The 23,983-nt window shown below is 41.6% G+C and overlaps 3 protein-coding genes and 1 long non-coding RNA gene across 4 annotated transcripts in view; all 4 read left to right on the forward strand.

Annotated features, from left to right (window-relative positions):
- The window catches only part of LOC134464325 (zinc finger protein 501-like), a 419,382-nt gene that overhangs the window by 39,709 nt on the left and 355,690 nt on the right, over nucleotides 1-23,983 (forward strand). The gene's annotated exons all lie outside the window — the stretch shown is intronic.
- LOC134464724 (uncharacterized) lies at nucleotides 1,279-2,266 on the forward strand. The gene is made up of 2 exons (XR_010038042.1): nucleotides 1,279-1,353; nucleotides 1,903-2,266. It is a non-coding gene; the product is annotated as an uncharacterized LOC134464724 (long non-coding RNA).
- Nucleotides 4,770-17,383, forward strand: LOC134464322 (uncharacterized). Its single transcript, XM_063217788.1, has 7 exons — nucleotides 4,770-4,780; nucleotides 5,438-5,554; nucleotides 14,421-14,537; nucleotides 16,330-16,443; nucleotides 16,580-16,693; nucleotides 16,927-17,040; nucleotides 17,236-17,383. Exons 1-7 carry the CDS (start codon nucleotides 4,770-4,772, stop codon nucleotides 17,381-17,383), a joined length of 735 nt encoding a protein of 244 aa, XP_063073858.1.
- LOC134464323 (NLR family CARD domain-containing protein 3-like) overlaps nucleotides 18,419-23,983 on the forward strand; it is a 95,599-nt gene continuing 90,034 nt past the window's right edge. The window contains exon 1 of the mRNA XM_063217789.1: nucleotides 18,419-19,953. Coding sequence (XP_063073859.1) covers nucleotides 18,419-19,953 — 1,535 coding nt within the window. The remainder of the gene's footprint in view (nucleotides 19,954-23,983) is intronic.

Below are 23,983 nucleotides of genomic sequence, written 5' to 3' on the forward strand. Positions count from 1 at the left end.
ATACCCACCTTTTCTGCCATCTGCTGGTATTCCCTTGTCAATGTGAAAAACAAAAATGCCATAGCTAAGATTATTAAAGGAATAGGTCAGTATTTTGCATTTGGGACCTTAATTATGGTGTATCATACACTGAGCTACCCACCTGTGTCACTTTTGTTTGATTTGAAGCCTTCCGTGAGATTTTGGGTTTGGGCGATATCCACAAACCACCATACAACGGGAGTCAGCGGGGCACAGACTTTAAATCCGTCGTACACGCATAAACAGTATTTTCTTATTTTGTTTAGGGTCATACAATTACGTTTCCGCCTCATTTCAATATTTAAATCTCCCGGGTTCAGTGAACGAATTAAAAATCTGTATTGACTGAGGTGTGCCACGTCATCTTTCTGCGACGCTCATTCTGACAGCCAGCCAGCTCTGCTCCGGCAGTCGGCAACATGATAAAGTAACAAGAAGCAAACGTTGAAGCTCTAGGTTTTTAACAGTTATTCGGCTAGAACTTTGCTATGGGTTGAATGTGTGCATATACTGGATGCTGAAACTAAACGACAAGCTTTATGAAACCGTGGCATTTTGCGTTGAGATGGAAAATGAACGCGCCACACTCTCCTGGATACGAGGCTACGTGTGTGCGGCTTTTGCGCCAAAGGTCTTTCTACCAGCAAAACAAAATAGCAGGACAGAAGTGACAGCGGCAGAAACAAAACATTGCTGTTCCCATTGCTGATGGCGACAACAGAGGTAAGGACATATTATGTATCTTGAGTTTTTGAATGGCTAATCTTGGTGTCGCCTCAAACTAGCTCTCTTCTCTGTGCCTTCATGGCTGTTCATGCTACCAGCTACAGATAGTCAAATGAATCAAAGCTACGTTTGGTCTCAAACTAACTTGTACACGGCAAATAGTAGTCCTTCAATCACAATCATATGATAAGCCTGTCAAAGCCCTGCACCAAATCATGGAGTAGGTCGACTGTGGTTTTCACTTTTACTGCTAGTAAAACTGACGGCACGTAATTCGACTGTCTAGCCAATAACTGGTAGGCCTACATTGCTTGATCTTCAGGTCATACTAGTTGTAGGTTTTACAGTGATACTGGTGTATTGACACACTTCTTTATTTATTATTTAGAAAGACAGGAGAAGGTCAAGACTCAAGAGCTGGACTTCCCATGACGTCCTCACTCGACCCCTGTGAATAGCAGCCCACCGTTGACCAGCCATCAGTATCTACTGTGCAGTCATTTCCTAGCCCGGCTTCTCACTAGCCCTTTGCAGACGAACACTACCACCTGAAGACGGTCGTCTGGATAATACTTCGGTTTGGCACCGGCATGGTCTACCACAAAGGTAAACACATCAGGCCTACCACTCCACTGCATTTGTTTTAGAAGTCTAAACAACACACCAGGGTGTATTCCATAGGCGAGTTATCACGAACACATTTATGTGTAAAAACTGAAATGTTGTTGCAACACATGGGATATGTGTGGCTCAGGGGAAAAAACAGTTATGAGCCACGTTTGTAGTATTTCATTAGTATTGCAGTATTTCAGTACACCATTCATACTAATTATAATATTAGTTACTAATACTAATATAATATTAATTATAATTACTTTCGTGTCGATATTTTTCAAAGGGTTTTTCCATCCAGTATTACTCTGGCAAAATGCCCATTGCTTTCCTGTCCAATATTATAAAAAAAAAGTCTAGTGGCCTTCAACTAACACCTTTTGACTTATCACGGTGTATCTGGAGAGCAGACAATCTTCTTTATGAGTTTCACATTCTGTTACATTACTGCCATCACCTACTGTGCACTCATGTGATTGGCCTTTACCATTCCTGTTCAATGGCCATACATAATACACTACAATTGTCATTTCTATTTTCCAGATAGACGCCAGACCTTCTGAAAGGACCTAATGGACTGAGTGCTGGAAAGGAGACAACCCCTCTATAGAATAAACTGAGTGTAACAAACACTCCACCACGAAAACTCTCCACTCCAGTCCCAAGAACAGACATGTATGTTTTAGTGTCATGACGGAGCAATCATTTCGGAAGGTCCTAAACCCTATTTATCTAAAATACTTTCTGATGTTTGATAGTGACATCTTGGTTACCCAATAAGACATTTCTTACATTATTACAAGATTCTTCACTTCTTCCTACATTGTTAATGACTGAATGATTACAATTATGATGTACACATTGTTATTGGTCACACCTGCTGACATTAAAGTCCCAGTAAAATCTTCTCTCTTTTCCTTTATGTAAAGAAGGTAAAGTAATGACACTTGAGGCAGTAATGACAAATGGATAAATGTGTAAAATTTATTTTCAATGGCCATCAAATTATATTGATGACCTAAGTTCAAGAGAGTCCTTGTGCACAAGCCCTCAGCAATGCAGGTGCTGATGTGAGGCAGGAGAAGGTGAACAATGAACAAAATTCAAAAGACATTTCACACTGCTTATTGTTCTTTTTCTTCCTTCATTTTTCTGAGCTAACAACGCATTTTGCCCTGTGTGTCAAAATAAAGTAAGAAAAAGAATGGTAAGCAGTGTGCGGTGTCTTTTGAATTATGTAGATAATCTCTTCCTGTGAGTCCAAGATATTGTGCAGGTGGAAGTTGAGAAAGTGTCCCTATGATTGTTACAATGGAATGATGCATGAAATTATTTTACAAATGTTATCAAAAGATACATTATTTATTATTTATGATACAATATTACATTTTCATTTCATTGCATTTTTAAAAAAAATGCATTGCACTTAGCTGACGCTTTCATTTACCAAAAGTGGTATTGGTTACAGTCCCTGGAGCAATGTGGGGTTAGGTGCCTTGCTCAAGGGCACTTCAGCCATAGATGGAGATGTAGGTAGAGGTCAGGAGGGATTCGAACCAGCTACATTTGGTCCAATAAGGGGTCCCCACAATGCACCTAAGATGTGTAATGTCAAATTATGTGTAGTATTACCAACTAGATTTATAACTTCATTGTAATTACTCAATATAACACAAGATGATAAGTCAATGTAGAGACTCTGACTCCATCCAGCATATGGTATGGTGGGAGATGGATGAGGGTCATGATGCACCTTGGATGACCCTTCTGTACTGTAACCTGGCCGCAGACGTTCAGCTCCCAGGGCGCTGGGCGCTGTGTACAGCATTTCCTACGAGACAGATGATCACAATACAGCAAGTAAGAGGTAGGGACACTTCAGTCAATGACGGGTTTTGTTTTGTTTTTTTTTTGTTTTGTTTTGTTTTGTTTTTTTTTGGGGGGGGGGGGGGGGTGGGGGGTGGTACAGCTTATGTTCATAAATTGATTAGTATACTGCAATGAAAATGCTTCTTGGATAATCCACTGACATGAAACACAACAGAACAAATAATAATCTATACAATCGTGGCACTAGCTGTGAAGTTACTACTAACGTCACTGACTGACCCCAATATCGACAAAGCTGTCTGGGCATAGTAAATCAAACAGAATTTACAAATTCCTTGGCGACTTAATTGAAAGCTGTGTGTTCCTGCGAGTGATAATCTCCGATTCAACTTCGAAGAATGTTGATACCAGCTCGATTCGTCATGGCGAGAATATCCTCCAGAGTTACTTGGCACCTTCCTAAATAAATAAAGAAGTGTGTCACTACATCAGATCAGTATCACACTGTAAAACCTCCAAGTGATATGACATGAGAATCAATGTAGCCTACCATTTCTCAGTAGGCTAGACAGCTGAATGTTTTTACTAGTAGTAAAAGTAAAAGTCAACTGTACTTATAAGTATACCCCATGATTTGGTGCAGGGCTTATCATATGATTGTGATTGTCTTGCCTACTGAAGGAATACTATTCGTATTTTCCGTGTACAATTTTGTTTGAGACCAAACGTAGCTTAGATTAATTTGACTATCTGTAGCTGGTAGCATGAACAGCCATACGAAGGCACCGAGAAGAGAGCTAGTTTGAGGCGACACCAAGATTAGCCATTCAAAAACTCAAGATACATAATATGTCCTTACCTCTGTTGTCTCCATCAGCAATCGGAACAGCATTGTTTTCTTTCTGACGCTGTCACTTCTGTCCTGCTATTTTGTTTTGCTGGTAGAAAGACCTTTGGCGCAAAAGCCGCACACACGTAGCCTCGTATCCAGGAGAGTGTGGCGCGTTCCTTTTCCATCTCAACGCAAAATGCCACGGTTTCATAAAGCTTGTCGTTTAGTTTCAGCATCCAGTATATGCGCACATTCAACCCATAGCAAAGCTCTAGCCGAAGAACTGTTAAAAACAGAGAGCTTCAACGTTTGCTTCTTGTTACTTTATCATGTCGCCGACTGCCGTAACAGAGCTGGCTGGCTGTCAGAATGAGCGTCGCAGAAAGATGACGTGGCACACCTCAGTCAATACAGATTTTTAATTCGTTCACTGAACCCGGGAGATTTAAATATTGAAATGAGGCGGAAACGTAATTGTATGACCCTAAACAAAATAAGAAAATACTGTTTATGCGTGTACGACGGATTTAAAGTCTGTGCCCCGCTGACTCCCGTTGTATGGTGGTTTGTGGATATCGCCCAAACCCAAAATCTCACGGAAGGCTTCAAATCAAACAAAAGTGACACAGGTGGGTAGCTCAGTGTATGATACACCATAATTAAGGTCCCAAATGCAAAATACCGACCTATTCCTTTAATGTAAGCAGTAAGATAACTGGTGTGCAACAAAACACCTTGACTGTTTTACATGAAGAATAGGTAACCAGGAAGGCTGAAGCTATTTTGGACAACTACACCCATCCCTTGCACAGTGAATTTCAGCTTTTACCCTCTGGTTCCCATTTTAAATATCTACCATCCCGGACTAACAGATAAAAGAACTCTTTTATACCCTTTGCCATCCAGCTGCTTAATTCCACTAAGAAGTGCAGATAGCCATAGGTCAGGTGTGTATTTATTTTATTTATTTATCTTTTAGGCAGGTCTTTTATACTGTGCACCTCACTTCTCCATAGCACTTTTATCTTTTTAAATCTTACTATGTGCAAACTCCTCATCCAAAATGTATTTATTCATGGTCTATTTATTATTTCAATCCCTTATCCTACCTATTATGAGTTTTAAAAATGGATTGTGGAATTGTGAGTTTGTGTGTGTCTGTGTGATACTACTGTTGCAAAACAATTGACGAAACTGGGACAAATAAAAGCTACTTGACTTGATTTTATCTTGCTATATTTTTCCTGCCAGCCTGCCGCACACCCCCCTCGCATCCCCACGCGGCCCTGAGGAGTCCCTGGTCCCCACTTTGAAAACCATTGCTCTAACCAATACGCTTAAAATAACCGTAAGTCGCTTTGGATAAAAACATCAGCTAAGTGTAATGAAATGTATGTGTATGTGTCTGTGTTACAGTCCCATTCAGCATAAGAGACCATCCTCTCCAGTGCCGAGCTGTGTGTCCATGAAGAGTGACCGATCCATGGATCACCCCTTTCAACAATTCAGAGGAGATGATCCTGCTGGTCAGAGGTGAGTATCAAGTGTTCTACCACCCTTCTAACCCCATCCACTATTAACAAATTACTCATCATCTGTCCACTACTAATTGGCAACAAGAAGCTTTCAGTTTCATGCAGCCAAACCAAAATGTTCCCTGCCACACATGTGTTCTGATGATCAGTTAACATGGAATCCACTTTATAGTTTTGATGTCATATTTTGGACAATATGAGAGAGGACGAGAGAGAGGGGGGGAGGGAGAGAGGGAGGGAGAGAGAGAGAGAGAGAGAGAGAGAGAGAAAGAGAGAGAGAGAGATGGAGATATATATATAGAGAGATGGAGATAGAGAGGGAGAGATGGAGAGAGACACCTGACACCTGAGGCAGTTGTGTGTGTGTGTGTGTGTGTGTGTGTGTGTGTGTGTGTGTGTGTGTGTGTGTGTGTGTGTGTGTGTGTGTGTGTGTGTGTGTGTGTTTGTGTGTGTGTGTGTGTGTGTGTGTGTGAGTGTGATCTGCCTTTGGATGTATGTGTGCGTGTGTGTGGTTTTGGTTTGTTTACCTGGTGCAATTTTCCGCAACTTGAATAAAGGAGTGTCACCTAGTGGAGGTTTGGAACTGGAATTCAGTCAAGGAGTTGACATGGCAACAGTAGTTTCTGAACAAGTCAATAGTAGTGATTAGGGCTGTAACGATACACTCAACCCACGATTCGGTTCGTATCGCGATTTTTGACCCTACAATTCGATATAGCTCACGATTTCTGAAATGTATCTCCATTGAAGTTTGGAAACACTATCACATCAAATCATAAGGCTGTTTTCTGGACAAATGGGTAATACAACTTTGACCCTAGGGTGTATCACAATTAGGACTGGGTACCGAAATTCAATTCTTTGATGGAACCGAATTAAAAGCTAAGGTTCTACTTGGAATCGAAACGTGCCTTGTCTGTCGGTTCCACGTTTCGGTTCCTGAAGTCTGACTGTCAGAGCCATCAAATGTGTGTTTAAGCACGCGGCCATTTCAGCCAATCACAAGTGTCACAAACTGACCACGCTCCTCCTCTTCCCGTAGTACAACCAGCTGATTGTACTATTGAGAAACAAAAACATGCCGTCGAAAGCGTGGCTATATTTCAGGAAAGTAGATAAGGAAGGAGCGCGCTGCAATATCTGTGATAAACTAATAGGCTATCATGCAAGAATGGTAATACATCCAACCTGTTCAAACACCTGCTCTTGCATTTGATTAACTTGCGTGCGGAGTTGCAGCATCTTTACAACGGCACCGTCAACCTCAACTATGCTATACCGTCAACCTCAACCATGACCTCGACTCTTCAGGAAGATGTCTCTGACTCCTTGGAAACATGTTTTTCCATGAAAAGAGCTAACTTAGAAAGAACTGGTCTTGTGTTGGGGACGCACAAATGTAGCCTATTTAGACCGTCGGTTTAATTCGAGGGAACAAAGAACACAGCGACAAAAAAAAATCCTCTCTATCCGGCTGGATACTAACGCCATACTTGAAGTAGCGGCCGCTTACGGTTAAATAACTGTGGATTGAAAGAACATAAAAACGTTCCGTAAAAAACTGTAAAAAGCTAAGAATCTCAGCTTTCGAACAAGCCCTAACACATGTCTGTATGTCTAGGTTAAGGAGATCGCTGGCTGTTAGGAAAAAAATGACAAGATAAAAAAAATTGTTGGAAAGCGCTATTTTTCACTTGCAACAGCTGCCGCTTACAGTTCAATAACTTTTGAATGAAAGAACATAAAGACGTGCCGTAAAAGACTGTAAAAAGCTAAGAATCTCAGCTTTCGAACAAGCCCTAACACATGTCTGTATGTCTAGGTTAAGGAGATCGCTGGCTGTTAGGGAAAAAAATGACGAAATAAAAAAAAATGGTTGGAAAGCGCTATTTTTCACTTGCAACAGCTGCCGCTTACAGTTCAATAACTTTTGAATGAAAGAACATAAAGACGTGCCGTAAAAGACTGTAAAAAGCTAAGAATCTCAGCTTTCGAACAAGCCCTAACACATGTCTGTATGTCTAGGTTAAGGAGATCGCTGGCTGTTAGGAAAAAAAATGACAAGATAAAAAAAATGGTTGGAAAGCGCTATTTTTCACTTGCAACAGCTGCCGCTTACAGTTCAATAACTTTTGAATGAAAGAACATAAAGACGTGCCGTAAAAGACTGTAAAAAGCTAAGAATCTCAGCTTTCGAACAAGCCCTAACACACGTCTGTATGTCTAGGTTAAGGAGATCGCTGGCTGTTAGGAAAAAAATGACGAGATAAAAAAAATGGTTGGAAAGCGCTATTTTTCACTTGCAACAGCTGCCGCTTACAGTTCAATAACTTTTGAATGAAAGAACATAAAGACGTGCCGTAAAAAGCAGCTGATCATACAGCCCAGTTCTAGTCCCTGTATGGAAATGCGTGCGAGACAGCACCATCGAGACCCCGTCAAGTTTAATGTAGCCTATTTATGAAGCCTAGTTGTGTTAGAACAGTTCTGCAGTACCTAGTAGAAAAGCCCCAGCTGTCGACAGACTGGGTAGCGTAGGCTACATTAAAAAATCATGTCAGGCACGCTTGACATAGGATTGGTACCAGAAGTGAAGTTGCACCGTACAGCAGAACAATTTTAATCAGACATGAGTACATTTATCAGTATCAAAACCGTTTATTATACTTGCCAAGCCATGCCGAGAGGACAACTTGCAGCATGCAATTAATCATGAATGCTGTATAGAATTAAATGCCTTTAACCCGCCATTGCTTAAGTCACGCGGAGCTCCGCCTTGTGGCAGGCAGGGAAACTCATGATTTACAGACCCGTTACGCCATCTACTGGCCACTTTGGGTAACTGCAGTTTTAATTCATAAAACTGCGGTTTAATTCAGGGTTTCTAGGAACCGAAAATGGAACCGTTCTGGTACCGGAACCGAAACGAAGGAACCGGAAATGGAACCGGAACCGAAAATTGTCAATCAATACCCAGGCCTAATCACGATGCTGCCTCCTTGTATCACGATACAGTATCGTGACTCTGTGTATCACGATTTCTCGGTTCGATACAATATCGTTACAGCCCTAGTCGTGACTGAATTGCCCTTGACCAACACACCTACAGTAACCCCATACTACTCCAGGGTCCAGGGCCGCCGTTAGGCATAAGCAGAGTAAGCAGAGCTTAGGGCCTCCACTACTACGCCCCCAAAACTAGGGCCGCCTTAATTTTTTATTTTAAAAAAATGTATGCTATTATTATGATTATCACTATTATTTATGTATGTATTTATTTATTTATGAGGGGGGCCCTCCAGACCAGTTATGCTCAGGGCCTCCAAAATCTTAGCAGAGGCCCTGCAGGGACTCTAACTGCAGGGGTTCCCAAACTTTACCATGACAGTGTCCCCTATATACCGGTAGATTCCATGCAAGCCCCCCCTCACCCCCAACATGGGCCGTGACCTATGCACCCGTTTTCATAACCTGATGAAGTTGGTGCATTCCTAACCCATTCAAGTACTACAGAAAGCATAGCATATAAACATTGTGAAGTAGACAATGATTCAACAGGAATAGTTTAGCAGCTTTTTATTTATTCATTTTGGCTTTCTTAAGTTATTCAAATTATTAAGCTATTCAAATTGTCTTTTAACAGTAACACAGACATGTTGTGCAAGAAAGGGCAGCAACGTTTATATTGTCTCAAGTTGATAAGTCCCTAATGACTGTTTAATAGATCATTCATATAATCCATACTCAACTTTTCTGCCATCTGCTGGTATTCCCTTCTCAATTTGAAAAACAAAAATGCCATAGCTTAGATTATTAATGTAAGCAGTAAGATAACTGGTGTGCAACAAAACACCTTGACTGTTTTACATGAAGAATAGGTAACCAGGAAGGCTGAAGCTATTTTGGACAACTACACCCATCCTCTGCACAGTGAATTTCAGCTTTTACCCTCTGGTTCCCGTTTTAAATATCTACCAGCACGGGCAAACAGATACAAGAACTCTTTTACCCTCCGCCATCCAGCTACTTAATTCCACTAAGGAGTGCAGTTAGCCATAGGTCAGGTGTGTATTTATTTATGTATGTGGGTGGGAGACGTGATGCCTTGTTTTTTCGTAACATTGGTTAAAAACCTACAAAACTGTTATTTTTTTATTTAAAGAACAAATGTCAATGAAAGAGGATGTGATGCATTATGTTTCATATTAGTCTTAGATGAGAAGAAACATTTTTGTTAAGATTTATGTAAAGGTTTATGTGTTTGTGTTCACAAAGGGTAAAAAAGGGGAAATAAAAGAAATATTTATTTACCTTTCATATTTAACATTTCTAAATCCATAATGTATTTCTATTTTGTGTTCATCCATATGCACTTTATTTTTTCTGTTATTTTGAGTTTCTGTATGGTACCTTTATTTTGACGTCGTCCTGTCTTACATGTTGATATATGTCACTTCCTGTTTGTAAAGCTAGGGATTTTCTGAATGGAAGCGGTAGCGTGCGAGCTTGTTGCTCCACGTTCAAGTTCAAGTTTGCTTGTGAAGTTAAGCGCAAGCGTTTTAAGTTTCACTTTAAGAGAAGAAGAGTGACCCAAGTAACAATCCTTTCGTAGTCAACAAGCGGGAACAGTGGTATGTGTTACTTGTCTTTTGTCAGTTTGATTTTGTTCATGTCTTATTGTTTTGGTGTTTGAGTGCACATGATTCAGCATTTGTTTTTGTTTGTTCTTTTAGTTCTAAGGTGTTTCAACGTCTGCCTATGTATGAATGAGTTGTGAAAATAAAACATCAGTAAACCGGGACCCTCGACTTTGCCTGTTGACTGGGGAAGGCATAGTTTATATGTCAAATATCCTGCGGTGTGACTGTGACATTAATGAAAGACCAAGACTACCTCCGCTTTTTGTGGAGGGAAGATGGTGAATTGGAAAGTCCACCAACTGTGTTCCGAATGAGGGTCCACCTGTTCGGAGCTGCGTCCTCTCCAGGGTGTGCAAACTTCGGCCTGAAGCATCTGGCCACCCAAGGTCAAGACAAGTTCAGTCAAGCAGCTGTGAGCTTTGTTCAACGCAACTTCTACGTCGATGATGGGTTGGCGAGTGTGAAGACAGAAGCAGAGGCCATCAAACTTGTGAGAGAGGCAAGAGACCTCTGCAGTTCTGGGAAGCTACGCTTGCACAAGTTCATCTCAAACAACAAGAAGGTGGTTGCTACGATTTCAAAGACTGAATGCGCAGAAGGCGCAGCTGACCTTGACCTGGCATTAGGTGAACCAAAGATCGAACGTGCCCTTGGGATACAGTGGTGCATTAGCTCTGACACATTCCAGTTCCGAGTGATCGTGAAGCAGAATCCCTTTACAAGAAGAGGAATTTTGTCCACGGTGGCCTCAATTTTTGACCCTCTGGGGTTCGTCGCACCCTTCATCCTAGTTGGGAAGAAGATACTGCAAAGCATGTGCCGCGACAAGGTGGGCTGGGACGAACCACTTCCTGATGACCTCAGGCCGCATTGGGAAGCATGGCTTCGGGACCTCCCAGGCTTGTCTGCCATGAAGATTAGTGCCAAAGATCTCGGAAACTCCAACTGATTCACAGGACCCAGTTTCCTATGGGAGAAAGAACTTCCAGAGCAGGAGGAGTCTGTAGTGGAAGAAATTGACACCGACCCTGAGGTCAGAAGAACACAAGTCCATACCATCAAGGTAAAAGAGCAGAAGGGATGCAAGGATAAATGACATTGTTCTACTCCAAGATGAGCTGGCCCCCCGTAGTCAGTGGAAGCTTGCCAAGATTGTAGAAGTCTTCCCAGGAGCTGATGACAGGGTCAGAAAGGTGAAACTTCTGGTTAGTGACGCCACACTGAACAGCAAAGGCATACGCACACACAAGCCAGTTTACCTAGAAAGACCCATACACAAGACAATCCTAATACTTGAAAGTGATTAAGCAATTCACAAGTTTGTTTTTTAAGGTAGTTTTAAAATAAAGAATTAAAGGTTACGTTTTAAGAGTGTGAATGACTGAGTGTGAGTGTATGAGTGCTGTATGCATGAAATGTCTGTGCCCATTAATCACACGTAGTGTGATGGTGGGAGTGTGTTTGTGTTCACAAAGGTTAAAAAGGGGAAATAAAAGAAATATTTATTTTTTGTACTTTTCATACTTAACATTTCTAAATCCATAATGTATTTCTATTTTGTGTTCATCCATATGCACTTTATTTTTCTGTTATTTTGAGTTTCTGTATGGTACCTTTATTTTGACGTCGTCCTGTCTTGCATGTTGATATATGTCACTTCCCGTTTGTAAGGATAGGGATTTTCTGAATGGAAGCGGTAGCGTGCGAGCTTGTTGCTCCACGTTCAAGTTCAAGTTTGCTTGTGAAGTTAAGCGCAAGCGTTTTAAGTATCACTCTATGAGAAGAAGAGTGACCCAAGTAACGACATCCTTTCGTGGTCAACAAAAGGGGGCAGTGGTATGTGTTACTTGTCTTTTGTCAGTTTGATTTTGTTCATGTCTTATTATTTTGGTGTTTGAGTTCATATGATTCAGCATTTGTTTTTGTTTGTCTTCTTTTAGTTCTACGGTGTTTCAACGTCTGCCTATGTATGAATGAGTTGTGAAAATAAAACATCAGTAAACCGGGACCCTCGACTTTGCCTGTTGACTGGGGAAGGCATACTTTATATGTCAAATATCCTGCGGTGTGACTGTAACATTAATGAAACCTGGAATATAATATATATATATATAAATTAACCAACAACATTTTGAATAATGTATGAAGCATTTGGCATGATTGCATAAATATTAACTTTATATTAAGATATGTGAATGTGAAAAAACTCAAGACAGTAATATTTACTACAAGTTAAATTTCGTAACACAAATTGCGTCCTGTGGGGTGACATGTATGTCAATGTTTGTGAACGGGCAGCTGCAAGGCCAACTACAAGGGTCTTAAAGACTGGCTCCTAACCAGTCAGTACCTCAGTTATTGGAGAGTGCTGTGGAAGCTTAAGGTGACTATTAACCTCTTAATATGTCTTCATATTGCAATGTTTCTGTCACGCAATGCTTAGGTTCATTTTATGGTGTCCTGTGGTGTGACTGCTCTTATAGAAGGAAAAAATGTTTTTTTATAAATGAAAACACATATTAAGATTAAACACCCTTCTGTTTGCAATATACACCTCCTCCCTGGGACGTGTCATTGCCTGGTGATCCCAGCTAAAGAGCCGCTCAGTCACAACATCAACCTCAAGATAGGCTCCACCATCGTGACCCCAAACAAAGTCGCCAAAAACCTTGGCGTCATGATTGATGATGAGCTGTCATGCTCCAACTACATCAACTCGGTCACCCGGACCTGTCGAATCCAGATGTCCAACGTACGGAATATCAGACCTGTGCTGACACAATATTCTACACAACGACTGGTCCAGGCCACGGTCCTGTCCCGCGTTGACTACTGCAACTCACTCATGACAGGTCTACCTGCTTGTGCGCTAAAGCCTCTGCAGATGATCCAGAATGCGGCGGCACGGTTGATATTCAATCAACCCAAAAGGACCCATGTTACTCCTCTATTTATTGAGTTGCACTGGTTACCGATCGCCGCCCAGATCAAGCACAAGGCATTGACCCTTGCCTACAAAACCATCACAGGAACGGCCCCAGCTTATCTGAAGGACCTACTAACGCCTTATGTTACTGGAAGAGAACTGCGCTCATCCAGCACAAGCCGTCTGGCTCTGCCATCCAGTCGCTCTAGGTACTCCCAGTCAAGATTGTTCTCCGTTGTGGTACCCAAGTGGTGGAACAGTCTCCCAGAGGCAGCAAGACTAAGCACATCTCTTGCAGCCTTCAAGAAACAACTAAAGACATTCCTCTTTCGAGAGAATCTACTAGACTAATGATTGAACTGGCCTTGCCCCAGGGCAGAATCCTGACATGATGTTTAGTTTAGTTTAGTTTAGTTTGTGAGTGTGTGTTTGTGTGTGTGTGTGTTCTCGTTATTTCCTCTTTATTTAAAAAAAACAACAACAAAAAACGAACCCCTCTTTGTAATTGCACTTGTTGTTCTGTATATCTCCTGTGCACTTTGTATTTGCTTGTGATGTTGGCTTGATTATGTCCTCTTCTGAAAGTCGCTTTGGTTATAAAGCGTCTGCCAAATGCAATGTAATGTAATATAAACACAATATCATTATCAAGTTAGTATGAGCTCAGATGTCAGTCATGTACACAAAAGGATTAAAATGGCCATAATGAAGTGAATTTCCTGTGGTGCGACTTCATTTTCCTGCGGTGTGACATGCCTATGCATTGTGTTGATGCAGGACACATTTTCTCAAAAATGGTAAAAATTAGGCGAAATTCCACGGACCACTAAGTGCTTTATTTTTTTCTATTTTCCAATTTCTTTCAATCAATTTCTTCAGGAATTGGATTTTTTTTTTTTTTTTTTGGCGTTACGCCCTTAAACGTCAACCACCCATTTATGTTTTAGGCAGGTCTTTTATACTGTGCACCTCATTTCTCTATAGCACTTTCATATTTTTAAATCGTACTCTGTGTAATCCAATGTATTTATTCATACAATATTTATTAATTTAATCCCTTATCCCTTGCTTATTATGTGTTTTTAAAATGTATTGTGGAAGTGTGTGCGTGTGTGTGCTACTACTTCTGCAAAACAATTGCCCAAACACCCCCCCTGGCATCCCCACGCGGCCCTGAGGAGTCCCCGGTCCCCACTTTGAAAACCATTGCTGTAACCAATACCCTGTGCTTAAAATAACCGTAAGTCGCTTTGGATAAAAACATCAGCTAAGTGTAATGAAATGTGTGTGTGTTCCAGTTCCATGCAGCATAAGAGACCATCCTCTCCTGTGCCAAGCTGTGTGTCCATGAAGAGTGACTGGTCCATGGATCACCCCTTTCAACAATTCAGAGGAGATGATCCTGCTGGTCAGAGGTGAGTATCAAGTGTTCTACCGCCTTCTAACCCCATCCACTATGTACAAATTACTCATCATCTGTCCACTACTAATTGGCAACAAGAAGCTTTCAGTTTCATGCAGCCAAACCAAAATGTTCCCTGCCACACATGTGTTCTGATGATCAGTTAACATGGAATCCACTTTATAGTTTTGATGTCATATTTTGAACAATATCAGAGAGAGAGAGAGGGAGAGGGAGAGGGAGATGGAGGGAAGGAGATGGAGAGAGAAAGAGAGAGTGACAGTGAGAGGGTGAGAGTGAGAGAGAGAGAGAGAGACCCATGCTGCAGTACATCATGCTCTCCAGCTCTGATGTCATAGTTTGAACAATTACTGGTGTGTGTGTGTGTGTGTGTGTGTGTGTGTGTGTGTGTGTGTGTGTGTGTGTGTGTGTGTGTGTGTGTGTGTGTGTGTGTGTGTGTGTGTGTGTGTGTGTGTGTGTGTGTGATCTGCCTTTGGATGTGTGTGTGTGTGTGTGGTTTTGGTTTGTTTACCTGGTGCAATTTTTCCCAACTTGAATAAAGGAGTGTCACACCTAGTGGAGGTTTGAGGTCAACTGGAATTCAGTCAAGGAGTTAACATGGCAACAGTAGTTTCCTTTTTGGCCTTTTCTTTTCGTTTCATTTCAGGGCACATGACCATGGAGTTACATTCGTGCAGTTAGCAGCAGGAAACAATTTACAGTTATGGCATTTTCCCCTTAGGTGAAACCCCTAATATAAGGTAAAAGTAGAACAAAATATAGGCAGAAACAGTAGTTAATAAACAGTTAATGCTCCTGTGCAAAATGTAATGCTGATTCTGTGCAAATAAGCTTCATCAAAAATAACCTCTGCAATATTACTACACTAAACTATAGGTTAGATATAAACAGCAGCCATCTTCATTTAAGACATTTTACAAAGATATAAATAGGAGCATACACATCACATTTACCTGAAACGAAACAATTGTAGAATAGAATCAAAAGTCCAAATGGCGTAAAATAATCCCCAGCCATCGCACTGCAACCACCATTACCAGACTCCCTTAAATAGTGCAACCTGCTCAGGCTATTTAAAGGTCCACTGTGTAAGATGTTTAGTTGTTTATTTCCAGAATCCATGCTACCCATTCACTAATGTTACCTTTTCATGAATACCTACCACTACCATCAAATTCTAAGTATTAGAATATTTAAGATTAGATTCAGTTACTATAATTCATACATGAAACTCACTACGATGCATTTAAACAGCACAAACAATGTGACACACAATCGCCGTGGCAAACAACTGAGCTGAACACAATATATCACATTTCTATCGGGATATCAATAATGCTGTCAAACGATATCAACATTTCATAATATTGAGTTGAAACATCTTTTTTGTTATTCATTTATGCTGCCACTTCAGCCATTGAGAGTACAGAGCAGACTTGCTACCCAACGCTTATGCAGAACACCACTGTGTGTCTCTCTATGGCTCTCTACTCACACAGCTGAAGGGAGGGAAGACTGTGAATTGTTTGGCACAATTCTTTTTGTTCAAAAAATATTTGATATCAATAATGACTAAAATAATTGTCATGACACAAAATCGTTGTGGCAAACAACTGAGCTGAATGCAATTCGCTGCCAAAATCAGCTCGCTACAGATTACAAGAAAGATCACAAAGAGTGCTTACCAGCTGCCTCTCCAATTTTCCAGATATCACGTTGAGTGAAACTAACTATGAACCATAGTGTGTGTATTCTGTGGCTTTGTGTATGTGTGTATTCTCCAGTCCCATGCAACATAATAGACCATCTTCTCCTGTGCCGAGCTGTGTGTCCAAGAAGAGTGACTGGTCCATGGATCCCCCTCTGCATTTCAGAGAAGATGTTCGTGCTGGCCAGAGGTGTGTATCAGATGCATGCTGCATTGGCTTCTAAATCGACCTGGTATGCACAAATTGCTTCTTTTTTATGTGACTCTATGTCAGTCAGTTTTTGCTATGACAAGATGTCAGTTGGTTTGCTATGTGTATTCTCCAGTCCCATGCAACATAATAGACCATCTTCTCCTGTGCTGAGCTGTTTGTCCACCAAGAGTGACTGGTCCATGGATCCCCCTCTGCACGTCAGAGGAGATGTTCCTGCTGGTCATAGGTGTGTATCAAATACAAGCCACACTGGCTTCTAAATCCATCCACTTTAATCAGCTAACATGGAATCCACTCTAAAAATTGCTTTGATGACATATTTTGAACAATGTGTGTGTCTGTGCGTGTGTGTGTGTGTGTTTGTGTGTGTGTGTGTGTGTGTGTGTGTGTGTGTGTGTGTGTGTGTGTGTGTGTGTGTGTGTGTGTCTGTGCGTGTGTGTGTGTGTGTTTGTGTTCCAGTCCCATGCATCATAAAAGACCATCCTCTCCAGTACTGAGCTGTGTGTCCATGAAGAGTGACTGGTCCATGGATCCCCCACTGCATTTCAGAGGAGATGTTCATGCTGGTCAGAGGTGTGTATCAGATGCATGTTGCATTGGCTTCTAAATCGACCCGGTATGCACAAATTGCTCTTTTTTTGATGGGACTGTATGTCAGTCGGTTTTTGCTATGACAAGATGTCAGTTGGTTTGCTGTGACTGTTGGTCAGTCAGAAATCGGTTTGCTTTTTGGAGGGCTTAGTTTTGACACACTTTCTGTGTCTCCAGCCCTGTGCAGCGTAAGAGATCTTCCTCTCCAGTGCCGAGCTGTGTGTCCACGAAGACTGACAGGTCCATGGATCAGCCTCTGAACTTCAAAGGAGATGTCCCTGCTAATCAGAAGTTTGTATCAAATACAGGCTACACTGGCTTCTAACACCATCCACTATGTACAAATTACTTGTCTTTTCTGCCCCACACCATGTCTGTTGGTCGGTTGGAAATCGGTTTGCTTTTTGAACGGTTTACATGGAACTTAACATGGTACTTTTATTTGAAAAGTAATTAAAGGGGTATGCCACTATTTTGGGGCTTAATACAGTTAAAATCATTGGCTGGGGTTTATAAAGGTGGTGAAGTGTCTTATTTTTCATGTTAAGCGTGGTCTTGCTTTGAGACAAGTTAAAAGAGGGAGTATGTAGCTAAGCTAGTGAAAGTCAATGGATCACTGTAGCATGAACAAATGTGTTCTGATGATCATGAACTTCCACTCTACTCCTTTGCACTTTGGTAGCCGACCAAACTGGATTTTATTGCAGATCAGTGTGCCTTTTGTGTTTTAGTCCTGTGCAGTAACTCTATAAGCCGCTGTGTCGGTTGGAATCCAGTTCACTTTTTGCTTTCCACAGGACTGTTGACCTCATTTAACTAATAAATAACATCAACATGTGTTTTGCCACAAGTGTGTGTGTGTGTGTGTGTGTGTGTGTGTGTGTGTGTGTGTGTGTGTGTGTGTGTGTGTGTGTGTGTGTGTGTGTGTGTGTGTGTGTGTGTGTGTGTCATGCACAGCTTCCATTGTGATCCGTTGGGAATGAAGGAGGTCCACAAATCTCGTCTGCTGAAGAAGTCTCAGTGTCTGATGGAGGGACTCATGCATCAGGGAAACCCCACACTGCTCAGAGAGATCTACACAGACCTCTACATCACACAGGGGGGGAGAGGAGAGGTCAATGAAGAACATGAGGTCAGACAGATAGAGAGAGCATCCTGGAGAGAAGCAGATGAAGATGAGGATTCTGATGATCTAGAGGGAGAGGATGAAGAACATGAGGTCAGACAGATAGAGAGAGTCTCCTGGGGAGAAGCAGTCCAAGACAAGCCAATCAAATGCAGTGTTATCTTTGAACGATTATCTCAACAAGTCAAACCCTCATCTGCACACGGCAAGTCCTCATCGAAAGAGGTCCAACCTATGGGAATTGTGCTGACAAAGGGAGTAGCAGGCATTGGAAAAACAGTCTCTGTGCAGAAGCTCATTATGGACTGGGCTGAAGGAACGTCCAATCAGGATGTCGACTTCATATTTCCACTTCCTTTTCGTGAGTTAAACCTGATGAAGGAGAAAACCATCAGTCTGGTGGATCTTATCACACACTTTTTCTCAGACGTAAAGGATCCAAGAGTCTTCACCAGTTCAGAGAAAAAACTCATGTTCATCTTTGATGGTCTGGATGAATGTCGACTTCCCCTTAACTTCTCCTCAAACCCAGAGTGCTGTGATGTGTCAGAGTCAGTCCCAGTTGACGTGCTGCTAACAAACCTCATCAAGGGGAATCTGCTTCCATCTGCTCTCCTCTGGATCACCACCCGACCAGCAGCAGCTGGTCTAATCCCTCCTGAGTGTGTGAACCAGGTGACAGAAATAAGGGGGTTTAACGACCAACAGAAGGAAGAGTACTTCAGGAAGAAACTCAGTGATGAGATCCTGGCCAGTAGAGTCATTGGTCACCTGCAGTCATGCAGGAGCCTCTACATTATGTGCCACATTCCAGTCTTTAGCTGGATTTCTGCTATGGTAGTAGAGAGAACATCAGATGGATCAGGGAGCGTTGAAATGCCAAGGACTCTTACACAGATGTACACACACTTCCTGATCATGCAGGTTACAAATAAAAACACCAAGTACACAGAGCTTGAAGGAAGAGATGAAGAGATGATTCTCAAGCTGGGAAGACTGGCTTTCCAACAACTGGAGAAGGGAAATCTGATCTTCTATGATGAAGACCTGAGAGAATGTGGCATTGATGTCACAGAAGCATCGGTGTACTCAGGAGTGTGCACTCAGATCTTCAAAGAGGAGGCTGGATTGTACCAGGGGAGTGTGTTCAGCTTTGTGCATCTCAGCATTCAGGAGTTCCTTGCAGCATTACATGTGTTCCTCTGTTTCACCAACAGCAAGAAAAACATGTCTGACCAACAGCAATCCTCTCAGCTCTCTGCTCTGTTCAGAGCAGAAACACTTCAAGGCCTACACAAGATGGCAGTGGATCTGGCTTTACAGAGTAGGAATGGACAACTTGATCTTTTCCTCCGTTTCCTTCTGGGCCTCTCCCTAGAGTCCAATCAGAACCTCTTAAGACATCTAATGCCACAGAAAACCAGCCAATCACATAGCTCAGAGCCAACAGTGCAATTAGTCAAACACAACATCCGGGGTAATGGTGGGGATCACAGAAGAATCAACCTGTTTTACTGTCTAAATGAGTTGAATCAGCATGCTGTAGTGGAGCACATTGACAGGACCTCGGGATCTCTGTCTGTTGAGATGCTCTTACCAGGACAGTGGAAGACTAGAGAGTTTAGGTTTAAGACTTCAGAAGAGTATCTGAAAGGGTTTGACCTGCAGACGTACGTAAAGACACCTGAGATGGATCAGACTGAACTCCTCAGCCCAGATGAAGTTCTTCAGAAGCTGACTGATGTGTTCACATCATCCACCTCAGCACAGTGAGTGTGGGTGTGTCTGTGGGTGTGTGTGCATTTGTACGGGGGGCGTGCTCGTGTTTGTGTGTTTGTCTGTCTGGGTGTCATGTTTCTTCCTTTCTTTGTCAAGTCAAATTAAGTCAAGTCGGTTTTATTGTCAAATTCTCAAAGTGTGTGTGCGTGCGCGCCTGCGTGTGTGTGTTTCTGTCTTGGTGTCATGTTTCCTCCTATCTTTGTTATATATATATATTCCTTTTCTACATATACAATACACATGACACGTAAGTTGACTAACTGTAACCTGATGTCTCTCCCAGGCTGGAAGTCAATACCCTGTCAGAGAAGAACTGTTCCAATCTTGCATCCGTCCTGATCTCACACTCCTCACATCTCACACAATTGACACTGAAGGGCCAAGAAAAATGCATGTCACTGCATGTGTCATCTTCAGCTGGGTGCCATCCAGACTGCAAGCCCTGGGAGTTGAGGTAGACACATGTACATGTATATACTCTACACATCCCTGCTGTCCTCTTAGGAATTTGATAACAGTGATCATTTATCAAATGGGCAGAACTTCATCAAGGAGGGAAATACAGGACACACACTGATATTGTGTGCATTTTGCTACTTAAATCAATGGTGATTATAGAGTGTTTACAAACATTATTCACAATGTTATAGCAACCATTAAGGATATTATTATTTAGTCAGACTTCAACATGAAATGTGAAATTTCAACATAAACTGCTGTAGTTTCATTAGAATATCTCAGAATGGCACATTTTATTGTCCAGCAAGGATGTAGACATTTGACTTTATTCCAAACCTGTATCTTACAGTATATTCATATAGTTTTCTTTTAATAAAATAACAGTTTAAAAGGGATGTACAAAAGTTGGGCGCCATTTTAATTTAAAAATGTTTATTAGTTGTGGGCCGTTATCAGCGTTAACATGCTGCATTAAATTAATTATCAAAATTCCCAAAAGTTGAAAAGTGCTAAATCTGCCATTGCTAAATAATTCCCAATTCTAGCCAAAAATATAAAGAAGTATTCCACTTCCTGTTTCTCCCTCAGTATCCACCAAAATGCCAGCGGAATCGTGCAAGTATAGCCTACTCTGATTGGGTAGCTACCCACACGCCTGCCCTGAACACATGTTGAAATTTTGTAAACAAGACTACAGGCTTTGGTGGGAGCTAGAGAACTTTTTTGTACTATTTTATGTATTGATTTGCGAATCCTCTGACAGTTTAATTTTTTAAAAAAAGCAAAACCCTTTAAAGCCCACCTGGGTTACTCCAACTCCCATGGTCATTGTGACACAGCACTCCACAGCACAAAAGTGTTCACTGCACACAACGAAATTGCATTCATGCCTCATCTGTGCAAGGGGGCAGGCCCCATTGACACCCCAAGGGAGCAGTGCGGCAGGACAGTACCGTGCTCAAGGTACTTCTGTCATGGAGAAGGATGGGAGAGAGCACTGGTTAATTACTCCTCCCACCAACCTGGCGGGTCGGGAGTCGAACCGGCAACCTTTGGGCTACAAGTCTGTCGCCCTAACCGCTTACCCATAACTGCCCATGACTTAAAACAATTTACTGACTTCTACATTGAGGTGAGACTCATAACGGGCGAGATGTAAAATATCTATTTAATATATTCTCACATTTGTTTTGGGAGCTGATTAAAAACTACACCTTAAAAATGTGTAAATTCAACTCCATATGGAGTAATTGCAACACTGAGGAGAGTCAAATTCTGCCCTACAAAGGCAGTAACTGCATTGTTGCTGAAAATAAGGTATTACGATTTTAATGATCTGTATATCAACATATAAAGTTAAATAACATGATTGAGCTGTAAAGAATGTGGTAATATAAAACAAGAAAACATCCACACATCCATTATCTACCTAAAACTACTCAGGCTGGACAACAGGATGATCTTGAAGTCATTTTACTCAGTTAAATTACTTTACATTACATTTGGCAGAGGCTTTTATCCAACGTGACAAATCAATTTAGAATAATCAATCTCAATTCAGTCATGGAATTCATCATTCATCTACATTAATTTAGATCTGTGGTCTTAAAAGTGGGGATCTGGGGCAAGTTGGAAGAAAAGGTAGGCCTATAGCACAACAAAATAAACTAGATTGCATTCTCACAGAAAATGCTGGAAGCGGGCTTGCCTTTTGGGGCAGAGATGAAACAAAGTACTATTGAGAAAACAAAGCTAATAGAAATGTTGGAAAAAATCCATCCACCCAGTCAGAAGTTATGGGCCAAACCAAAGAAAATGGAATATTGTACAAGAACGACCACTAGCTGGTGTGGCCAGGAGTGGCACTGCAGCTATGTTATCGCAGCCAAGTAAATTGTTTTGTAGTTTTAAGTCTGACTTCAGATGTCGATGTGTTCAAAGTAATGTTTTACGATTGTTGCGGACATCTGTTATTTATTGCATTTAAGGTGGTGGAAAAGCGGCAAGTGTTAATGGGGTAAATAAAATGACTGCGCTCATCCTTAAGAATTTGGGCACCTTCAATTAACATGTTGGACGGCGGTGGGGGGTTTTGAGGTGTGTGACCGTAGATGTCTCTGCTAGGATCAGTCAGAGTACGTCTCTCGTCAGCTCTGGTCGTGAATAGTCGCAGAGATTCCTCAGTCAGCAGGTATTAGCCGAATGCTAGCGTGTTGCAGGACAAAACTAACACGTCTTTGGGAGAACAAAGCCATGTCAGGAACCTTTAACTTCACTTCTAATACAACTTCCATGATAAGGTACAGAATGTGCACACATCTTTACAAACCAGAGAACAGAACCGTCACAAATCCCTGCTGAGCCATTTAGCCCAATAGGCTCCCATTCATTTTTTACTTGGCTGCGTTCGCCAACGGGGCTATAATGGGAGCCAATGAGAGATGCCTATCTCATAGCTTAGAGAATTTCTGGGCCAAACAATTCAGCCATCTTGGATTCAGCCATCTTGAAAGTGTTGTAGCTCTGCGTTTTGGGGATATACTAAATGACATACATGGTATTTTAAGTTGGCTAAGGAACACTGCATATGATATAATTTTGAAAATTAACATGGCTTCGAGCGGGATTCGAACTCACAACCTCCATATCTGTAATCCAGCCTCTTTGCCATTGATATTAAATGACATACAATACATGATATTTGAAGTTGGCTAAGGAACACTGCATATGATATCATTTTGAAAATCAATATGGCTTCGACTGGGGTTCGAACCCCTAACCTCCATATCCCTAATTCAGCACATTTGCCATTCATACTAAATGACATACATGGCATTTTAAGTTGGCCAAGGAACACTGCATATGATATAATTTTGAAAATCAACATGGATTTGACTGGGATTCGAACCCCCAACCTTCATATCTGTAATTCAGCACATTTGCCATGCATACTAAATGACACACATGGCATTTTAAGTTGGCCAAGGAACACTGCATATGATATAATTTTGAAAATCAACATGGCTTCGACTGGGGTTCGAACCCCCAACCTCCATATCCCTAATTCAGCACATTTGCCATTCATACTAAATGACATACATGGCATTTTAAGTTGGCCTGGGAACACTGCATATGATATAATTTTGAAAATCAACATGGCTTTGACTGGGATTCGAACCCCCAACCTCCATATCTGTAATTCAGCACATTTGCCATTCATACTAAATGACATACATGGCATTTTAAGTTGGCCAAGAAACGCTGCATATGATATAATTTTGAAAATCAACATGGCTTTGACTGGGGTTCGAACCCCCAATCTCCATATCTGTAATTCAGCACATTTGCCATTGATAATAAATGACATACATGACATTTTAAGTTGGCCAAGGAACGCTGCATATGATATAATTTTGAAAATCAACATGGCTTCGACTGGGGTTCGAACCCCCAACTTCCATATCTCTAATCCAGCAGCATGCGTAACCATTAAGCCAAGCAGCTAGCTGTCATGCACAGTCCAGCAAGACTATATTACATTGCATTGCAGAGCTGAACAAT

The sequence above is a fragment of the Engraulis encrasicolus genome, chromosome 15 (assembly GCF_034702125.1).
Source record: "Engraulis encrasicolus isolate BLACKSEA-1 chromosome 15, IST_EnEncr_1.0, whole genome shotgun sequence".
NCBI classification, from domain to species: domain Eukaryota; kingdom Metazoa; phylum Chordata; class Actinopteri; order Clupeiformes; family Engraulidae; genus Engraulis; species Engraulis encrasicolus.

Coding starts and splice junctions, on each gene's coding strand:
- LOC134464322 (XM_063217788.1), top strand. Junction 16,694..16,926: donor GATGTTCCTGCTGGTCATAG/GTGTGTATCAAA, acceptor TTTGTGTTCCAG/TCCCATGCATCATAAAAGAC. Junction 17,041..17,235: donor GATGTTCATGCTGGTCAGAG/GTGTGTATCAGA, acceptor CTGTGTCTCCAG/CCCTGTGCAGCGTAAGAGAT.